The sequence below is a fragment of the Trichoderma virens genome (assembly GCF_000170995.1).
Source record: "Trichoderma virens Gv29-8 chromosome Unknown TRIVIscaffold_6, whole genome shotgun sequence".
NCBI lineage: Eukaryota > Fungi > Ascomycota > Sordariomycetes > Hypocreales > Hypocreaceae > Trichoderma > Trichoderma virens.
In genome coordinates this window covers 2,098,594-2,113,659 of record NW_014013743.1, presented here as the reverse complement: position 1 = coordinate 2,113,659, position 15,066 = coordinate 2,098,594, and the positions used below count along the sequence as shown (strand labels likewise).

The 15,066-nt window shown below is 50.5% G+C and overlaps 6 protein-coding genes across 6 annotated transcripts; 4 read left to right on the top strand and 2 right to left on the bottom strand.

The window, feature by feature from the left end:
- Positions 1-532: 532 nt before the first annotated feature.
- Positions 533-1,489, top strand: TRIVIDRAFT_29667 (uncharacterized protein; the record flags this gene model as incomplete). The annotated part of the gene is made up of 1 exon (XM_014101475.1): positions 533-1,489. The coding sequence occupies one exon, from the start codon at positions 533-535 to the stop codon at positions 1,487-1,489; it is 957 nt and encodes a 318-aa protein (XP_013956950.1).
- A 1,710-nt stretch (positions 1,490-3,199) lies between these two features.
- TRIVIDRAFT_60427 (uncharacterized protein) lies at positions 3,200-3,761 on the top strand (the record flags this gene model as incomplete). The annotated part of the gene is made up of 3 exons (XM_014101474.1): positions 3,200-3,214; positions 3,293-3,470; positions 3,547-3,761. The coding sequence occupies 3 exons, from the start codon at positions 3,200-3,202 to the stop codon at positions 3,759-3,761; spliced, it is 408 nt and encodes a 135-aa protein (XP_013956949.1).
- A 294-nt stretch (positions 3,762-4,055) lies between these two features.
- TRIVIDRAFT_150697 (uncharacterized protein) lies at positions 4,056-5,395 on the bottom strand (the record flags this gene model as incomplete). The annotated part of the gene is made up of 6 exons (XM_014101473.1): positions 4,056-4,230; positions 4,299-4,647; positions 4,711-4,801; positions 4,860-4,942; positions 5,017-5,083; positions 5,138-5,395. The coding sequence occupies 6 exons, from the start codon at positions 5,393-5,395 to the stop codon at positions 4,056-4,058; spliced, it is 1,023 nt and encodes a 340-aa protein (XP_013956948.1).
- A 983-nt stretch (positions 5,396-6,378) lies between these two features.
- On the bottom strand, positions 6,379-7,318 carry TRIVIDRAFT_27806 (uncharacterized protein; the record flags this gene model as incomplete). Its single annotated transcript, XM_014101472.1, has 2 exons — positions 6,379-6,536; positions 6,607-7,318. 2 exons carry the CDS (start codon positions 7,316-7,318, stop codon positions 6,379-6,381), a joined length of 870 nt encoding a protein of 289 aa, XP_013956947.1.
- Positions 7,319-8,250: 932 nt separating this feature from the next.
- TRIVIDRAFT_221996 (uncharacterized protein) lies at positions 8,251-10,056 on the top strand (the record flags this gene model as incomplete). Its single annotated transcript, XM_014101471.1, has 5 exons — positions 8,251-8,360; positions 8,446-9,165; positions 9,235-9,543; positions 9,615-9,913; positions 9,986-10,056. 5 exons carry the CDS (start codon positions 8,251-8,253, stop codon positions 10,054-10,056), a joined length of 1,509 nt encoding a protein of 502 aa, XP_013956946.1.
- A 717-nt stretch (positions 10,057-10,773) lies between these two features.
- Positions 10,774-12,456, top strand: TRIVIDRAFT_53976 (uncharacterized protein; the record flags this gene model as incomplete). Its single annotated transcript, XM_014101470.1, has 1 exon — positions 10,774-12,456. One exon carries the CDS (start codon positions 10,774-10,776, stop codon positions 12,454-12,456), a length of 1,683 nt encoding a protein of 560 aa, XP_013956945.1.
- Positions 12,457-15,066: the final 2,610 nt, after the last annotated feature.

Genomic DNA, 15,066 nt, shown 5'->3' with positions numbered 1-15,066 from the left:
GCAAATGGCCCATGTATTATGTTCCTTCGTCCGTGCAACATGATGAGAAATGGCTTACCAAACATCGATCCATTCTCAGTAATAACACGGATAGCCCACATGAGATCACATCCGCAATAGCCGCAAGCCACGAGCCGCAGCACCCGCAACACCCGCAACACCCGCATCCGCTTGTAGGGCCGCAGCACCCGTCTGAGTCCGCTGCAGATTCGGGGCGCGACGGCTTCATCGTCATGTCTTAGTCCAAAGGTGGCTTGGAATTGAATCGAAGCTCGATTCTCTTGCCTTTGAGACGATTTTTTTTCGCGGATAGCTGCCGTAGTGGTAATCAATGGCTCGATATAAAGGGCGGGTACCCTCAGAGGCGATATAGTCCACAATGAATCGTGAACTAACATTGCAACGAGTCAGCTCAGTCAGCGAATAGATTTCTTTCACTTGATCTAAAAGAAGGACGAAAACAAACAAAGCCTCGTATAGAAGAGACGGGAAAAGAAAGACATACGAAATGCCGTCACGTACCTCAACCACAATGAAAGCTCTTCAGCTGCTTCGCCAAACTGCCAGCGAAGCCCCCCGTCTCGTCTTCACTGAGGTGCCAAAGCCAGCACTCGTACCAAACCACGTACTAGTCAAGGTACATGCTTCGGCGATCCACCCCAGCGACGTCGGAAATGCCTCGGGGCTCTTTTCATACACGCAATATCCCCGGGTTGTTGGAAGGGACTATGCGGGAGTCGTCGAGGAAGGCCCTCGGGAATTGGTCGGACAAGAGGTCTACGGCACCAGCGGGCACGCGTACGCCTTTACCAAGGACGGATTCCAAGCGGAATACTGTCTTGTTCACGAGGATGACATTGCCCTGAAGCCGAAGAACGTATCCTTTGTCGAGGCGGCAACGCTGGGCGTTCCCTTCACGACAGCTTCGCAAATGGTCGAGAGGGCAGCCATCACAGAATCCGACACTGTCCTCGTCATAGGGGCCAACGGCGCTGTTGGTTCGTCTGCCGTCCAGCTCATCCAAAACATTGGCGCTCGCATCATCAAGGCCACTCGGGACGATGGAGGCGAAGTCAACACCGACAAGGACCCAGAACTGAAGGCCGTGGATGCCCTGACAGAGGGCAAGGGAGTCGACGTCGTCCTCGACACCGTAGGATCTCCTGCTCTAACGGTTAACAGTCTGAAGAAGCTCGCCAAAAATGGTCGCCTTGCCTTTATCTCCGCCCCCAAGGCGGGCGCTCGAGACATTAGCTTCGACATGCGTGACTTTTACCGCGCCGATTTGAGTCTTTTGGGCTGCAATTCGCTGAACCCCTCGGCGAAGGACATGGCACGGCGATTAAGTGCCCTCAAGGAGCATTTCGAATCTGGGAAGCTAAAGTCCGACAGCAAATGGATCTCAGTGCCTATTGATCAGGCAGTGGAGGCGTATGACAAGTTGCTGAAGAGGACGACGAATGAAAAGTATGTCGTGGTGATGGCGTAAAAGAAGATACCCAGGTCATGATTATGGGAAGACGATTTATGATTACGAAGCATAGATTTCTCCAAGAATTAGTACTATGGTAGATGAGATAGCGATTAGGTACCAGGCAGGAAGCGAATTGTTATTAAACAGCGGTGCATGTGCCCTGTTGCTCAGGTAGTAAAAAGCATCCATAGCGTCCTAGGGCACTCGGATAATATCACAACAAGACAGGAAGCCCACAATGCATGTGAAGAGAACAAGTTTATTTCTAAAAAAAAAAAAAAATTTCTCCTTCCTATGATTAATATATTGTCGCAAAAGGCTATATTGTGTTGATTACTCTTCGCTTCGCTTTAATTTGACGTTTTCGAGATAGCCACAGTTTTAGCTGCCCTTTGTGTGTGCATCACGCCACGCTTATAGCAAAGCGATTAGCAGGGGTGTAAATCTGCCTAAGCACAATGCAGATTAATGCCTTGGACTTGGGACTGGTTTAGGAATCGAGAAAATCGTATAAAAAAAGTTCAATCTTTACACAGCAATCACATGTTTTTTTTTTACGTCCAAATTTTCAATTAGGCGCTTTAACCCTTGTTTTGCAGCTTCTCTCTAGAGCTTCAGTTCTCCAGCTCTCAACGCCCGCTGCAGCTTATGTAAGCGCGTCAATACCTCAGCTCCATATTAATCCTCCGTAGACAGGTTCCAGATATATGGGCTTGGTTCGATCGCTAACCTCCAATCGACTTGCTGGCGGCAATCCCATCTAAGACAAGTAAGGCGTTGCTCAGAGCCCACAACTCGACAATGTACGCCATCCCAGAAAAAGGGCCAGATTACCTTCTTGTTATGGTTATTGCCCGGTAGCGGCAGACTAGCATTGGACAACCATCAACCGGCAATGGCACCCAATGATAACGGCAGATTGTTCCCATGGCCTTCCTGAAATGAAGCAGCTGAGAGGCAGAGGCCTTTTCAAAGCACACCCTCAATTCAAGTATTTCTCCCATTGGGCCGGTCCTTTGCACTTTTTGAATCAAAACAAAGGACTTCTGCCACAACGACGGGGAGCTCCGTGGTGTTGCCCGGCAAATACCGACTGATAAAACCGTTGCGATCGTCGCTCGCGCGCAGTCTTGAGCCCCTCAGTCACGGCGGCAAGCAAAATAAATGGAACCCTCACGATGCCGGTATTCCGACCGCATACCGCGTTTCCCGCCTAACCGGCATCAACCGCCTCGGTCTCCTAATCAGGGCACCGAGTTCGAAAAAAGAAGGTCCTGGAGACCGAGGAACATTTGTTCAAGCTGAGCCACGGCCACTGGTATCTTCACGTGGAGGAGGAGCAATGGACTGGTAAAACGTGGCGTTGAGGCCACGAGGGACAATTGACGAGCATGATTGTATTGAAAGGGTGCCGAACGATGGATGTGAGGGAAACCGGTGGAGGATATCAAACTAGGATGGCTGCGGAGGATCGTCTTTTAGGACAAGGGGCCGTGGAGGAGATTTGCGGGAGACGGGGGCTGACCTGCCCAACAAGGGAGGTCGGGATCTGGATCTGGAGGATGCTGGTCATGATGTTGCTATCATTGATAGCTCGAGCGCCGGACATATAATGCTCAAGGGTGTCCATGCGATCCAGGGCATCGTAGTCCATCATCCCAGTACAGCCAAGCCAGCTCTTCCTCCTCAACTTCCTCCTCACTTTCACACTCCCCATCTTTCAAAATGGTCAGCTTCAAGGTATGTCGTGGCCACCCGTTGGAGCATCAGAGCTCCCTAATAGTCCGAAAACTGCTTGTTAACGCATAACAAACGCAGATTGTTGCCGCCGCCGTCGGCCTTGTTTCCAGCGCCTCTGCTGCTGCCATCGACAGCACCCTGGTCGATAAGCGCGCTGCTTGTGTTTACACTTGCGGTTCCGTCTGCTACTGGCAGTCTGATATCGACGATGCTCTCTCTGCTGGATACAGCCTGTACAAGTCTGGCAGCACCAAGGGTGAGTTGAATTCGGTGTCTCTGGCAGGGTTCTTCTGTTTTGACCAAAATCGCTGACTTTGGACGAAAATCCATAGACTCCTACCCTCACCAGTACAACGACTACGAGGGCTTCAATTTCCCTACCGCTGCTCCTTGGTACGAGTTCCCTATTCTGAACACCTTCAAGGTCTACACCGGCGGAAGCCCCGGCGCCGACCGTGTCATCTTCGACTCCAAGGGCAACTTCGACTCCGTCATCACCCACACTGGTGCTAGCGGCAACGACTTTGTTGCTTGCAAGAAGGACTAAGGGAATGACTGCGTAGGATTAGGTTTGGTTGGAGGCGAAAAGAGGAAGGAAAGGGAAAAGGAACAATACCAAAGTGATGATTCATGACACTGCACCTTTGTGTACTGGCGGTACTGTGGATTAGAATTGCTCAGTCACAATATGTATGTACTGCATTTTAGCAAGCCTGTCTTGTTGGTGCTTTATTTATAAAATCTATTTTATCTGGTACTGATTCCCAGTACTGGAAAATCCTGTTATCTTTTTAATTAGCCCTTGGTGCTCGTCGACATGTGGCCATGCTAGCTTACCATGCTAAAACTCAACGACAATCTTCCCAACTGCGCTACCATTTCTCATGTAGTCGAAAGCTTCCAGAGACTTGTCGAAGCTAAATACGCGATCAACGCATGAGTCCAGCTTGAAGTGTGGCTGTCTGAGAAAATCCATCAGGTCTTCTAGATCCCCCTTTGATCCAACCTGGATTCCTCTGGATGGAAGCAAAAGTATTAGCGTCCGGCAAACCAAACCTAGAAGATGTCATCCGCTTAAACTTACACAATGCTACACTTCTTCATGATTAACAGCTGAACCAGGCGAAAAATATCACCCTGGCCATCTCCCGACAGGAATCCCACTTGAGAGATTTGACCCTCCCGCCTTATCGATTGTACGCTCTGAAGTAGGGAGCTTGCGCCGCCTTGCTCGATGACGATGTCGACCCCAAGGCCTCCGGTAAGCTTCAACACCTCTTCCTCCCAGTTGGGATTCCGCTTGTAGTTGATGACATGGGTAGCACCAAGCTTTTTCGCGTGCTCCAACTTCGTATCAGACGAAGAAGTAGCAATAACGGTGGCACCAGCTTTGGCAGCTAGGCTGAGTGCCATAATACTCACACCTCCCGTACCTACCGCCCGCATTAGCAATTTAGAGATCATCTTTTGGACATTTATTATACAAGAGAGTTTACCTTGGACAAGCACAGTCTTTCCCCACAAGTTGTTGGTCTTCATGTTCAGGGCCGACCAGGCAGTAACTCCAGCGCAGGGAACAATACTAGCCTAAGAAGCGTCAGTCATCGCCCAGCTATCATGATATGGTTAAAGCAACGCAACCAACCTCGGCCCATGTCAAGTTGTCGGGAACTTTCACAAGCTCGACCTCTGGAAAGACTACATAGGTAGCCAAGGTGCCATCCATAGCTTGGCCAGGAGCTATTATATCACCGTCAACATTCACCATCGTGTGAGAAAAGAGCTGCCGGAAACAGTCATACCTCGCGCCGTTAATTCTCGCCCAGTAATGTTGTCCAAATTATGAACAGCAACAACTCTGCTGCCGACCTAGGAGATGGTAAGCAGCAATCACCAGGCAAGTATTTGCTCCAGGTCGCTCACCTCAAACCGCGACACTCTGTCGCCAACCGAAACAACCTCGCCCGCGACGTCTGCACCCATAATAATGTTGGATGGAACTGGCCAAGGAAAGTTGTCATCCAACATGGCTAGATCCTTGTAGTTCAACGAAACAGCACGAACTCGAATGAGCACATCGGATGAGCCTCGAGAGGGAATAGCTTCGTCGACAAACTCGGCTACGTGAGGGCCGCGTCTGCGAAGAGCCTTCCGAGTTTGTGGGACATTCTGGTTGGCCATGATGAATTGCAAAAAGGGCGAGGTTCCAAATCTGAGTCTAGTGGCAGAAATATGCAGCTGCCGCGATTGCTTGATGCGTCGTCAAGTGTCACAGAGAGGAGAGCGTTTATATACCTGCATATGCATACATGTACCTAGAGACCATCTCAGTTACCAATGCCGAAGCGATTTATCATCATCGTCTTACACATACCGGAATCGGATTGAGAACTCATCGTACATTGAGGCTAAGCAAACCCGCGACGGCACTTGATTCGAGTGCAAGGGGAATTGTGACTGTCCGTGCCTCTGCGGCGGAAATCGAGAATGGTAGCGGGTTTGGACCCGCAGCCTTGATAACGGCGGCGGGAATAGGATTATTAATGAATGCTCCATGCTTCGGAAAAGACGATTCTCTCCAAATGCTACCTTGGCAAGCTTGGCAAGTTAATTTGTCGCGGCTCTGGCTGCGGAATCGCGTAACACTGAAGAGACTCGATGGTGGCGTTACTCCGTTCTTTTAGCGCAACTCCGCAGCGGTGGAGGGCTGATTAGCGGCGAAAAAAAGCGACAGGGGTGCGGCCGCTCCCCTGCAGGTCGGATCTCGAATCAAGGCGCCAGAAATGATGGCGATGACCTGCATGGAGTAATTGCAGAGCGTTCGTGGCGCGTGAGGTTTTTGCTTTTCGCTTTCGCTTTTGCTTTGGTGGAAGGAAACTATTTCCGAGGTATCGCTGGATGCACGTGATGCATTACATAAGCAAGACTATACAGTAGGCGGTCCTAACAGGGCGCGGGTACCTACGCGTGGTGAATAGTGGGAAGCGTCACGCACGATTGATTGAGAAATACCAGCGACTGTTAAATTGAGCAGTAAACTCCAGATGCCGTCATTTCGAAATTCCACCCAAGTATCCGTACAGCAGGAATTGATATCAAAGATCTATTAGTCTAGATACAGCATCTCTCTCTTCATTTGGTATGTACATGCATCCGAATTGCCGCTATGGCCAGCCAAGAAGGCCAAACGTCAGCTGGCCTTGAATCGCGTCTGCCTTTTCCTTGAGCTCCTCCACATCCCAATTCGCCCACAAAAACTTGCCTCGAAGGCTCTCCGATTCGGCACTCGCACACCAAACGGCAAAAGCGCCAGGGAGAGAAGCTGATTGATATTCAAGTCAGTCGAAGCAATTTCACATCATATCCATTTGTTGAACGGTGCGGGTGCTTACGGGTGTCCATAGTAGGTCTCGGAATGCCAGTATCAAACGACTTTTGCGACATGCTGCTCTGTACCACGCCGGGATGGAACTGCAGGACCCTCAGCTCGGGGTTCTCGAAATGCAAGTAATCAAAGATCTTGACGCCTGCCAGCTTGGATCCGTGGTAGCTGCTGGACCCGGGGACAAAGGGGAACTGGGCGACGGAAGACGTCACATTCATGATGGTTGCATTTTTCTCAGCCAGAGGCACAAAGGCTCGGACGAGATTGAACTGGCCCCTGACATTGATCTCGAATCCAGACCACCATAGAGATGATTCGGTTCCCAGCAGCGTTCCCGGATCAGGCAGAACAGCAGCATTGGCAACAAGAATGTCGAGCTTTTTGCCCGCAACGGAAGCAAACTTGCTGAGAGCAGCTGTGACCGATGCCTCGCCGGCGACATCAGCCGTAATGATGTGGACGGTTGTCTCGGGATATGTTGCGTTGATCGTCTGCTTGCTCTTGAGGAGAGTGGCTTCCGTACGTCCCAAAAGGGCGATGTTTGAAGCGCCAGACTGGGCGAAACTCAGGGCAATGGCCGCGCCAATCTCTCCTCCTCCGCCAGTGATGACAACATTTTTGCCCTTGGTAGAGAGCTCGGGACGAGAAGGGGAGATGGCCGCGTAGGGCTCGTGGTGAAACACTTTGGTATAGGTGGGAATGTTGACAAACTCCGGCATTTTGGCTCGACAGCTCCTGGGTAGCAATAGAAACGTCTATTGGTCTCGAATTGGTTCTGGCAACCAGATGCGTAGAGTGGGAAAACTGGCTTACTTCTTTTTCTCTCTCGAAAGAAGCAGTCGCTGGTAAGACACCATTATATACATGAACCAAAAGTAGCACAGCTCGACAGTTCTCTAGTCAAAATATTGCACCATTGTCCGCGAGGTAGATTAGAAATCATGGCATGGCAATCCCCCCCTCTCTTCAAGATGCTGGATTGATCATCAATACCCACGTGTAGTAGCGTCTGCGACAAGAATCCAATACAATGGCACTGTCCCTATCCGCCACTACAGTTAGACGGGGCTCTTGGCATAAATGGATACACAAACCAGCAGGGTAGCGGCCGATGACTCGAAGACATGCTTATTATGGATCATGGGAGCGGCCGCTATCCAATTGCCTCGTGTAGCCAATCCGAAGCCACCAGAACGACTCGATATGGCATAGTCTTGTGACAGGGAGGCGGCCGCCCCCTTGTCGCTCTAGGTCCATTAGGGGCAAATCCTTGGAACACTCCAGAGTGGAAACCTCTGGAGGTCTGGTTCCGTGCCTGATGATGGCATGGTGCAGTATTTTCGAGCCCACTGCCAGCATAGTACTATAGACGGGCACGGTACCAGCAAGGTGCCAAAGAGGTGCCAAAGAGGTGCCAGATAGGGCTCTATCGCTGGAACCGTGCCGGAACAGTGCTGGCCTATGGCAATGTGCTGGATTATGGTAACGTGTTGTATTTTGGCACCAGCTGGCACCAGCTGGCACAAGTGGGTCACTTTTGGCACCGTGCCGGCACCTTGTTGGCACGGTAACATGCCTCTGTTGTTCATCCCATCCTTGTCGGCCAGGTAACAACATTCTCAGTTTCACCGTGGGATAGCCAAAAACCAAGATGCCAGCTGAGAGATTGATCGAGAGCAAAGCTCAGAAGGCCTGCCGCCACTGCCGTCTCCACAAGCGGAGATGTGACAAGCGACTGCCTAAGTGTTCGCGATGTTCAGCGTAAGTGTGTCGCGGGCTTCCGCCAACTCAAAGGGTCGCCAATCAACGACCCAGGAGAATTCGATGCTAACCCGTTCGTATACAGAAAACTAATCAGATGCGACTATGACGATGACACGCCGATTGAAGCGGCGGAACCAGATACCAAGCTCAAGTGGAGCGAGCCCCTAGCCATCAGACGAGACTCTTGCGGCCTCGAACTGACCCCGGCGGGCGAGAAGCAGCTCCTATGGACAGCTTGCCAAATCCAAGAGCCACATTATGCTCAAGTCGATTCCAAGGGATTGATGAGCTTAGTCAAGGACATCTTCACCTATGGCGGCACTTCCGTGGAGCAAGTCTCAACTAGATACTTTGCCACAGCCCACGATTGGATACCCGTCGTGGACGAATCAAAAACCAAGTTTAATCTTCGAATTATGCAGAACAATCCAGATGTCTACTACAACCCCCTGGCGTTGTTGTTGTTATGCATGCTCCTGGTCAACCAGCAACCCTGCCGCCATCCTAATCACACCTCCAACAGCACGCTCTATCGGACTACGAGGCGCCTATTCGCACTCCTTAATACACCTACCAGTGATACATTTTCACTTGCAATACTGCAGGCCGGCCTGCTTCTAACTACATATGAGTGTGGACACGGGATGGCCAGAGAGGCCAGCTCAACACTGGGATCATGCTTTGGCCTCATCAGGCAATTGGACATGTCCGCCTCACAGAAGAAGGCCACGGATAGGCATTTTGACGACGCTCAAGAGTCCGCTCGAAAGCTGTGCTGGGGCGGTATCGTCTTTTTAGATCGGTTAGTTCCCCTCCAGGCCAAAAATTTTCCTTGTTTATCAACCCAGTATTATTCTAACCGAAGTGGCAGATCCATCGTACTCTCTTGTGCAGACGGCACGGCCTCTCTGCTTATTCCAACTAGCGGAATCCTACCACAGGATGCCGTTCCCTACATGAATAAAGATAAATACGCGTTCATGAACACAACGGTCAAGTTCCGGACAAGAGCTTACTCAGCCCTCTTAATCGGCGAAGTTATAAAAGCCGTCCATGGCGATCCGGAGTCAGCAGATTGCGTAGAGGCTGAGAAGCTGCTCCACGACCTTGTCCGGCAGCATGCAGCGACCTCCCAAGGGGAGTCATATCCAGTGTGCGAAGGTGTGACCATGGCTCTAAGGTACTTTTTTTTATTCTTTTAAATTTTTTTAAACCCTTTCGATGAATCATGAATGTTAACAAATGTTACAGTGCTGTCGTATCAGCCTACAAGAAGAGGGCAAAACGCCTAGGGACCGGTTCCGGCGACGCAAAGCTCAACCTCGACCTCAAATTCGCCTATAACATAGTGTTCGAAATGTGCCGAGTTGAGGGGCTTATTATGAGGAAAAGGGATGGGTCCCTCAATAGAATGTGTTTTTCTGGGCTGGGCTGTCTCTACCGCGCGGCGGTAGACCTAGACGAGGCCTATGTCAAGGGGGCCGCGCCCGAAGACTTCGAGCAGCTGCGGGAAAACCTGGAGTGGTTTTCGGGCCATTGGCATATCGCGGGTAGGTCAAATTGCGGACTTTGGGCTTGGGGAAAACATGGGAGAGCGAGTCGCTAATTTACTTTCGCAACAGATGTTTTGCTACAGCGGCTGAATCGGAACGCCGAGCTGAGGTCCAAGCAGGTTTTCCCTGGGTTTTGGTAGACAACATCAATGTCTTTATATGCGACGCCCCGAGTAGTCGCCGTGACAAAAAACAAACTCAGTACGGAATTAATCATTGATTGGTGATTTCTTTATCGCGGGATTCACGTTAAGACAGCCACTTTACGACGACGTATCATTTTTATCGAACTCCACGACACACACCATTACCCTACACCTAGTTTCTAAAGGCGTCTACAGGCTACACATGGATTCACGACATTACAATGCATCTCTACGCCTCCATTGCCTCTGGTCCCTATCCTATCACCAATATTCCAATCCAAAGGCCATTCCCTCTCGCTCCGCCCAATGCACATCACTATATACTCAAAACCCCACCACAGCCAAAGCTACGTCCCGCAATACACAACATTCTGCTCATTGCTGCCTTTCCAGCCCTCTAACTCACCGTAATTTCAAAATCTCAAGGAAAGTCCCAGCGCCCTCTTCCCTGCTTTCACCGCCTCTCGGTAGCAATCAATTTCTATTCGTCCTTGTCTGTCCTCGTTTGTCCTAATAGCTTGAAGCTCGTCTTGCCTCTAAACTAACTTTAAAAAAGTGGGTCGCAGCTACCGACATGAGCTAAAAAACCACAGCACCTGCCCCTGGTAAGCCCGGTAAGATATTCGCAGCTGCCGTCACTTGCGTGACGAGACGCGGCCACATCAATATCTTCCCCCAAGCTTCTCAGATTTCTTCCCCTCTTCAGCCGCCATGGAGAAAAGCCAAGTCCATAACGAGGAGTCAGTTCCTGCTCAACTGCAAGTCCTATCTGGCCGTCAACGAGTTAGGAAGGCTTGCTTAGAGTGCCGTCGCCGAAAGCGCAAGTGTGACGACCTTACCCCTTGCAGGATGTGTGCGCAATATGGTTACGACTGCATCCGAGACGACGATTCCGCGGCTAGCGAAACGCTTAAGATGCGTGCCCCAGATGTGGTGCTCGAGGGTGGTCAGCCTTCGCAACCTATCCGCATCTCTGAGACGCCAGAGTCTATTGTCAACCAGACTCCAGTTCCTTCCCTCGACCGCGGCATCATTGAGCCGGCTAGACGCCGATACATGAGCCAGAACTCGGCTGTAGCCTTTCCTAACCAACTCGGCATGGAGCTTGAATCTGCTAACCCCCCACGCCTCCACTCGTTTGCCTGGAACTGTGGCATCCGCGATGAGGAACCTGGTTCTATTCATGCCCCACTGTCTCAATACGTCAACTTGGAGGGCTGTCAACACTACGCTAACATCTACTTCGCCACTGTGAACAAGGCATTTCACCTCTTTGACTCGCAACATTTTCTCCAGATGTGTGACACCTACTTCCACCGGCGAAACGAGGATCTCATCCTTGGTGCCACGATTGGAGGCGTCATTGCCCTCGGCTCTCTCTTTGCTTTCAATGAAGGCCACCCTCTGGAGTCGCAAATCGTTAAGCATGTCAAGGATGTCCTCGAGGACTCGACTTTCAGTCGTCTGCCCTCCATTGACCAAATCAACGCGTGGATCCTCCGAACCCTATATCTTCGCGCGACAACCAGACCCCACCTGACTTGGCTTTCGTCTTGCACCGTCATGCACCTTGTGGAGGCTGTTGGACTTCACCGCGATCTTGAGTCGGACCTCGTCACTCAGAGCGGCCAAGTTCGGGCCAAAGAGGACGAAGGAGGCAAGCGAACCTTCTGGCTCGCTTGGTGTATCAATACAATCATTTCCTACGAATATGGCCGCACTAGGGTTCACATTAACGGCATTGACCCTCGAGCCACCCCGTTTGATAACCACAGTGAGACTGGTCTTCAAATACGCATGGCTAGAATCTTGCCCAGCGAGAATACCAATGCCGACATCATGGCCCTCAGCAAGTCTCTTGAGACCGCCATTCAACAGCTTCTCGATCTGGGAGACATCTCGGGCTTTCCTGCCCTTACCAGAGGAGATCTATGTTTCTGCCTCTATCGCCGCCTGCGTCTCCTTAAGGTTGCCATCAGCAAAGAGACCTTGGCCAACATCATTCAGATTGGCCACACCGCCGTCGAGGTAGCTATTCAACTGGCTAACCGAGAAGCCCCATGGTGGAACGTCTTGGGCACCCCTTTCCAGTTCTTCTGCGTCTTGCTCGCTATTGACACCCGTGCCGCCCTTACCAAGGTTTCGTGGGTTGTTCCTAAGCTCGAGCGCATCGCGACTATCCTTGGCACGCACATGGCCAGGGAAGCAGTCGAGACAGCTCATGTCCTCCTGAGTGATGCATGGGCTAAGAAGAGACAGGAGATTGCCCTGCTGGAGATGTCGGAGGGTAATGTCCTCCCGCTTCTCAACAACAGAGAGCCCACTCCTGACTGGGATGCCATGTTGAACCCATTCTACGCCGGAGACTTCAATGTTAAGGATTTTGGAATTTGATCTCAAGTCATGCAATGTGGTTTACAACGGATCTGTCAAGCCCCGGATGGGCAGAAGGGGGGAATATGGAGTACGGAAATTTGCTAGAATTCACTCATGAGTCATATGCGTAACGAGTTTAACGACGCTCGAAATGAGCACCGAATTAATTAAAGATGTATCTGCATTTGCCTTGTCCCAAATGTTTCTTGGCGGTGATTGCAGTAAAGAGAAGAGAAGATTAGGTGCCAACTACCATCGCGCGCCAAGGGGGTTTCTGGTAACTACATGTCCGGTGACGATTTTTAGGCTAGGAATCCTGCTGCAAGACCAGCGACCGTGTCCTAGGGCTTACAACGCTGTTTACGCTGCCGTAAGGCTAAAAGTTACATAGATGTTATCTTAAGTTCAATTGAATTTCCTAGCCCGTCAGGACCTTGGCTGAATCTACAGGGTTGTGCATTACAAATCGCCAGAAACCTCTGACAGGATTACAACCGCTAACAGCCTTATGAAGCTAGCAATGCCCTTACAGGCCTGCACCAGTATTCCACAGCAAAGCCAGCCAAAAACGCTAGCACGATTTCGGCTTGGCAGCACGATTTCAACGTCGCAATGGCTTCATTTTCCTTCCTTCGTTCATTACCTTTATTTATCAATTGCCTAGATTTTCGCATGGCATAACCTTGTAATTAGTAATGGTGCAGCAGTATAACCGTAAGCTGTAGATCCGTAAGATTATAGGCTCAAATTCCCTTTCCAATTCAACTCTCAATCCTATTCTCAACCGAATCCAATCTATTCCAATCCAGCCAGCTGGCACCAGCTGGCACAGCTTTCCCCTCTTTTTTTAATTACCTAATCAATTAGTGCCGGACTGGTGCTGTAGCTGCGTTTGGCGCTGTGCCGGACGCTGACCCGTTGTCGTGACAGCGCTGTAACGATTACGAAAGCGCGCTGTAAGGATTTTGAAGATCAGCGTCACAGCTTACAATCGCAACAAGCAAGGTAAAATCGTATTGACGCATTCGCCTGATTGAAAAAAAAAAAAAAAAAAAAAAAAAACACAATAAGTCACAATCAGGCTGGTTTGTCAATTGATTTTTTCTTGTTTGGACTTGTAAGGCGGCCAAGTCGGCAAAATAATGTTGGCTTAGACATCGTCACTAGAGCAATCACCAGAAACCCCCTTGGCGCGCGAAGGTAGGAAAGCCTGGGGAGTTGGTCCTGTGTAGGTAGATTGCATCTGCTTGATGCATGATACACGATACACGAGCAGTGTAATACTAAATGTGTTCCAGCTCTCGTCTTCCGGACCTCTAGGTGTCTTTCCTCCCGAAGGGTATTTCCACCGAGCTCTGGGTATAGTACTCTTCCATTTGGCGATTCCGCAATTCCATATGGGTAGTGCAAGGCATTCTTTCATGGCTAGGAATGCGTCGGGAGGAACACAGTTCTGGCTCCCCCGATTTCTCGATGTGTCTACTGTCGGATGCGAAGAGGTTTTGCTGATCGCGAGGCTGATAGGACGGAGACGGAACATGTTTGCTGCTCTATGATTAGTGTCAGTTATTATCTCCAACTGCTTCAAGATCAAACGCTGGGGTAGCCATGGAGCATCTCACTTCTGTGGTGTTGCGAGGCCAGCTTCAGTGGGAGTTGTATCGAGGCATCTTTGCCTTGTTCTCGCAAGTGGCTTCGGTCGCTCGCAAGATGGGCTGGCTCGAGGGATTCAGTAGAGGACTATTGTCGTGGCGAGATCGTGGGCTAATGCTTTTGGTTATTGCTTGGTTTTAATATCGAACGATTGGTTGGCTTTATCAGCTTTTCCTAGGCATCAGAGGTGGCACGATTATCTGCGGAGGAAACTGTCAGTCCACAGCCACCAACAGTAATTTTCTGCCATTGTTCGTATTCCAGTAATACATACTGGGTCGCCTCGCTGTAGGCTCTTGTACGGAGTAGAAGGGCACTCCGATGGACCTGTCTGGCAGATCTGCCAAGGATGCTGTGGGTTGTCGAAGATTCTGAGGATCACCATCGGGGCCTGGAGGCTCTATGCAAGGCAGCAAGAAGTCCCGGCTAATCGTAAGAAAGGCTTGTTTCATCAATCAGGACCTAGGAAAACCGCGAGGTCATTATCCCCGGTCACCATCTACTACATTGGAGTTGGTAAAGGGTCCCGGAAAATGGTTCCTCCATTATAGGAGTCAGGCCTCAACATCTTGATGCAGACATTCTCCTCCAAGCCCGCCTGAGCCCTGGCCCTGACGACAGATTCAGCTTGAAATTCCAAGTCAGCTTCAAAGGTGTCTCTGCTATTTGTTTCCTACGAATTAGCTCAGGCTGACACTACGTAGTACGGCGAGAGAGATGCCTGCAAAGCCCAGAATCTCGAGGTACTCCAGCTTCCAGCTACTACTAAGGTAGTCAATCTATCTCTTCAGTTCTTCATAATCCCTACGGCATCTCCTTATGCTCATACTAATCGATATATGCGTTAGAATCAGCGAATACTCTTCTATGCCACCAGCCAATCGATGACAGCTCGGAAAAGTACGCACTTCCTAGATCCGAAATGCGAATCCTGAGAATGTCAGCCTAATCGTCTCCCGAAACAAGCCGCCTCAA